At 43.3% G+C, this 5,762-nt stretch overlaps 1 protein-coding gene across 1 annotated transcript; it reads left to right on the forward strand.

Moving 5' to 3' along the window:
- Positions 1 to 1,878: 1,878 nt before the first annotated feature.
- On the forward strand, positions 1,879 to 3,650 carry LOC308326895 (potassium voltage-gated channel subfamily A member 3-like). Its single transcript, XM_080779957.1, has one exon. It carries the CDS (start codon positions 2,052 to 2,054, stop codon positions 3,510 to 3,512), a length of 1,461 nt encoding a protein of 486 aa, XP_080636083.1. The 5' UTR covers positions 1,879 to 2,051; the 3' UTR covers positions 3,513 to 3,650.
- The last annotated feature ends 2,112 nt before the right edge of the window (positions 3,651 to 5,762 follow it).

Genomic DNA, 5,762 nt, shown 5'->3' on the forward strand with positions numbered 1-5,762 from the left:
AACACTTGGAATGATGTTTGTTATGGTTGCCTAATAAAAAACATATTATGAAAACTTGTGTTGTGTGATACTGTATGTGTTGCTCCATGTGACTGGAATTGCAGAAATTGTGTATGTTGTCATCAATCTTCTCTTGGTTTACTCATTACTAGTGTTGTAATTTTCAATAGTTGATAAAAGCATGGAATTATCAAAGATACGTCTAGAGCAGTATAATGTGCCGACAGTCTACATTTTTATGTGAAACTTGATATGTGAAATTGGATGACTTCTGTGGGTTGTCACATGAACCGTAATTACAAAGAGCTTTTTCCCCCTCAGCCCAGGGCTTTGGACTGCCAGGTCAACTGTCTGTAAGGTCAACCATCTTTAATGTTTTCGGTTGCGTCACCTGTTTATTTATTTATTTGTTACCTACTTAGTTTGTTGTGACACTGTGGTCTCGGTAAGGCCTTTTTGTAGCCACATCCAGTGTTCCACTTTCCCAGTGGCTTTACATTTATATACAAGACAGATCAATGTCAAATCAATCTCTATTGACAAGTCTCACTTGAACCCTTGAACTCCCAGCTATATATAAGATCAGAACATGCCTGTGACATCATCTGACATGTCTTGTCCACCACCATACTTTCTTTGTGCTTTAGTCTGTTATTACAGTAACCTTGAAGGAATATTAAGTGTAAATGCTTAAGTTAAGGGACAACAGAAGAGTGTCCGTGCACATAAAGTAAACCCTTAGGCGCTTAGGTGCTGAACCCATATAACTATTGAAAACAGAAATGAAAGCACACTCATAGCTTCTCTTTGTAGATTTTAATCAAGCACACCTGCAGATAGTGGTGCTTCATTAAAATCTGCAAAATTGAGCAAAGTGCAGCCTTTATTTTCAGATTTCATCATAAAGTTATTGTAAATTCATGCGTTTCTTCCTAAGCTTCGCCAGACAACAACAGCTTCATGCAAATGAGGTGGCCTGGGTCCAAATGCCTCAAAAACTTAATTACAGTTTTTAATATGAACAAAGATTGCTGTTGTACTGTGTTGTTGTGGACCAAACGACTAACAAGGGGCAATGTTTTAACAAGTGCATATTATTGATGTACCAGCTGGTCACAATAATGCATGCGTGTTTTCAGCACTATGGACAGCTCCAGTCATACTTTGGTGAACAACTGAACATGTGTAGGCTAGTCTACTATTGAAGTGGAGAACTTGAATGAAAGCTATCAAACCTTATTGTTATAAACTAAGGCATCTGTAAATATTGTTATTAATATTATTATTATTACCGTTTTATTTGTTTTTTATAGTGGATTTGATTTACGATTTGATTTTAACATGAACAAAATTAGTAGTGGATATAAGAGGATATAGAGGACATTCTGGGGGCCTGGGGTGGGGCGGGGGGGCACAGCCACATCAAACATGTGTGAATGAACACGTGGTGTAATGTTTTCCTTAATCGTGTTGTTTTAGTCCAGCCCGGCGTCACACACAACAACAAGGCGTGAAGCTTGTGCGTTCCCACTTCCCAGCTGGGTCAGCTGAGTGTCAGCATCCATTTATTTTCCGATTGGGTGCGGGTCGGTGGTAGACGTGTGTCAGACATGCGCGCCGTGGGCGGGTATCGACCATGCACATTGACGTGTTGTTTGTAAAGAGCGAAAACATATGAGAAAAGCAAAAGGATAAGCGTGCGCTCTAGTGGGACCGTAACCCTTCGCTGTGGATACGCGCATAATATAACTCCGAGAAGTTGGTGTGAGTGAGGAGAGATGTAAGCATTGCTTGAGCGTCGGCTTTAGCTCTCCAAAGCTGCAGGGCTTTGGCTGCGAACGGCGCGGCGCGCACTCTCTCCTCTCCTTACCACCTGTATGGATGGATGACTTTTCCTCTGCGGCGGTGGAAAACCTGGTGACGCCGCGCCAGCGAGGTTAATGGATGACCACCACCTCAGTCTCATCGAGTCGCCTTATTCGGCCGCCAGGAACAGTGACAACAACAGAAGTGAACGTCAAGACTATGCCTAGGTGAAGAAGGGCGTCGTGATGACAGTGGAAAACATGTTTGAGGAGTCCACGGTGCTCTCGTCTCACCTGTCGGTGGATCGATATGAACGCCATGGGGGGATCCCGGGCTACTACGAGCGGGTTGTTATCAACATCTCGGGCTTGCGTTTCGAAACTCAGCTGAAAACTTTCAACCAGTTTCCAAACACACTGCTGGGAGATCCCAGGAAAAGGATGCGCTACTTTGACCCGCTGAGGAACGAGTACTTCTTTGACCGAAACCGGCCCAGCTTTGACGCGATTCTCTACTACTACCAGTCCGGGGGGCGCATCCGGAGACCCGTTAACGTCCCCATTGACATATTCTCCGAGGAGATACGCTTTTATCAGCTCGGAGAGGAAGCGATGGAACAATTCAGAGAGGACGAAGGCTTCATAAAAGACGAGGAGCGCATACTGCCCGAGAAAGAGTTCCAAAAGCAGGTTTGGTTATTGTTTGAATATCCAGACAGCTCTGGGCCCGCCAGGGGGATTGCCATAGTGTCGGTGCTTGTCATTATAATCTCAATTGTGGTGTTCTGCGTGGAGACCTTGCCAGAATTTCGGGACGATAAGGAGCGCACGGTGCCATCCGTGATAAATGGCACGACACCCGAGCACCCAAACCCATTCATGGACCCCTTTTTTATGATAGAGACACTGTGCATAATCTGGTTCTCTTTCGAGTTACTGGTACGATTTTCTGCGTGCCCGAGTAAGACGAAATTCTCCAAAAACATCATGAACATTATTGATATTGTCGCCATAATTCCCTATTTCATCACTTTGGGAACGGAGCTGGCCGAGACGCAACAGCACGGGCAACAGCAGGCCATGTCCCTCACCATCCTCAGGGTGATACGACTTGTGCGAGTCTTTCGCATCTTCAAACTCTCGAGACACTCCAAGGGCCTTCAGATCTTAGGTCAGACCCTCAAGGCCAGCATGAGGGAACTAGGCCTGCTGATCTTTTTCCTTTTCATTGGAGTCATCTTGTTCTCGAGCGCGGTTTACTTCGCGGAAGCGGACGACCCCACGTCGAGTTTCACCAGCATCCCGGACGCGTTCTGGTGGGCCGTGGTCACCATGACCACGGTCGGATACGGAGACATGCACCCGGTGACCATCGGGGGGAAGATCGTGGGGTCGATGTGCGCGATAGCGGGCGTGCTGACCATTGCCTTGCCCGTGCCCGTGATCGTCTCCAATTTCAACTACTTTTACCACAGGGAGACGGACGGAGAAGAGAACACACAGTACTCGCATGTCAGCAGCTGCGAGGAGGACGACCATGTCATCCCGGCAGGAGACGAGCTGAAAAGGACTTGCAGCTTGCCGTCCCTGCAGGGCATGAAGTCAGAATACATGGTCATAGAGGAGGCCTTCAATAAGGAGCCAAACTTCACCAACGAAAACACCCAAAACTGCGTGAACATCACGAAGATTTTCACGGATGTGTAAATGTGTCCCCTGTGTTTATGGATCATGAAGGGAATTCTATTATGACATATTTTTGATAGCTATACATTGTAATAATGTCTCGGTTCATATCTGTCTGTGGGGTGGAGCCACATGATGCCTGATAGGCCATATACCATATCGTGGTCATGCTTGCGTCAGAAGGTGTTTTGTTCAGTGATTTTGATTATAGCCTAACAACACATAATAGGCTAGCCTATAGGCCTATAGCAGCCTATAATTCTATACCTGTATAACAAGCAGATTTGTCTTGTGCTTTGTGAGGAAGACATTGTTTCATTGTCGAGTCATATAATGAATGGCAATATACTGTAAGCCTATAGCCAAAATGCCTGTAAAGGTTATTATATCTAATATATCATACACTGTTATCATACACGTAAATCTTCCAGTGATGGTTGGTTAATTATTCAGGTTAATGTATGCAAAGCGAAACAGCTTCACCAGTTATAAACTGAGCGACAGTCGTGCAGAATTGCCTATAGCCTCAATACCAAATAAAAAGGGAAATGAAGAGACCCTGACTCAGAAAATGTTCATTACTCATTACCTTATTGTATTTTTATTTGCATGCACTCGCTTAAGAAATACTGTAAGGTTTTCATCCATACATCTCAAGAAATGGTATACGGGGAAATAATTGCTAAGGCATTTTATGCCATGTCCATCTGGCAATAAATGCCTTAAAATATTGTTTTTCCTTTTAATCTCTTGTCTCATGAAATGTCTAGCCATTGAAACCCATGCACATGCTGCAAATTACAGTGAAATAATGTCCAGATCCATGCTTTAGAAAGTGAAATATTTATAACACAGCTAATGATAAGTAAGTGTTATGCGAGGATCAAAGAACAGCACACGTGTGGTCCCTCCTTCTCCTTTAATGAACCCACCCTGTGAGGCAGTCTCCATGACAACGGTGGTTTCCTGGGTAACCCCCTTTCTTTCTAAATGTTTCCATGGCATGGTTTTAGCATAGACTTTCCAACCGAATGCGTTTCCTCTCCACCTTTTCGTCCTTGGAATAATGGGGGTAATTTAACTCACATACGTCACTGGGTAACATACAGTGAATAGCCCCTGATGTAACCATAATTTACAACCGTTTGATGTTGAATGCATTTATGGAACTCTTAAGGGTAATTCAGTATGAACAAATCAATACCAATCTATTGACCCCTATTTCGGCCGAGAGAATACAGGCTATCTGGGTAATAACAAGTAGGCTGTTAAGCGTAGAGGAAACCTTTGTTTGCAACACAGCTGGCAGGGTGTTCCAACTCCTTTCTCATTAAAACCCCTCAGCTGTTTCTTTTTCAGGGAATCTATACCATTCCAGCCCGTTTTGGACAGTAACTATAGCCAAAGTAGATTTCCTTGCGTACTGGAGCCTATACTTCAAATAAAATCTCACCTGTGTGAAGTGAGGGGCGCTCTTATCATCATCATACATCATTTTACATCATCTCATTCCAGCCAATCACTATTTGCGTCCTCACCTTTGTCTGTGTGTATGTGTTTAGTGTTTACACACTTGTCTTCAATGTTCACAATGCTTGTGTTTACACATTGTCCTCACTGGACATAGGAGGGGCTAAAAATGTAGTATCATGTACTTTACTTGAGTATTTTCATTTTTGGATTAGCCTACTTTCAAGTGAAAGTCAGAAGTGCACCACACATTCAAAGACAAAAAAAAAAAAACTAGAGTTAGGGTTAAACTCCAACACTTTTCCAGTATATATGCATGTGACATCATCATACCCGGAAGTTATGCGGGAACGGAACGGAAAGTCGTTTTTTTCACACAGTATAGACTCTATACTGTGTGAAAAAAAACGACTTTCTGGCCTTGACAGCCCATACATCCAAACAGATTGAACCTCTATAAACAACATTATGAATTAACCCCTATCTCATAATGACTATAGGCTATCACAAATGTTATAAAAACATGGTGGTTGGCTGGCAATATTTGTGTCAAAGCTAACCAAATTACAGTGGGCTAGTATACTGCATCAAGTCATATCCTCACTATTTAACACAGGCCTCATCTGGGGTCCCAGGGGGTGGTATAGCGTTTGTATTTATTTAACCTCAAATGCAGTTATTTTTTAGGACCAGCCAGCAGCTGAATCCACATCCATGTTATAGACTTGTGTTTTCAATCTGTTTTTCTGTCTATCCATCTGTCGATAGCTATATAAATGCACAAAGTCTCTGTCTGTACGT

This window comes from Protomyctophum bolini (genome assembly GCF_963924005.1).
Source record: "Protomyctophum bolini genome assembly, chromosome: 2".
NCBI lineage: Eukaryota > Metazoa > Chordata > Actinopteri > Myctophiformes > Myctophidae > Protomyctophum > Protomyctophum bolini.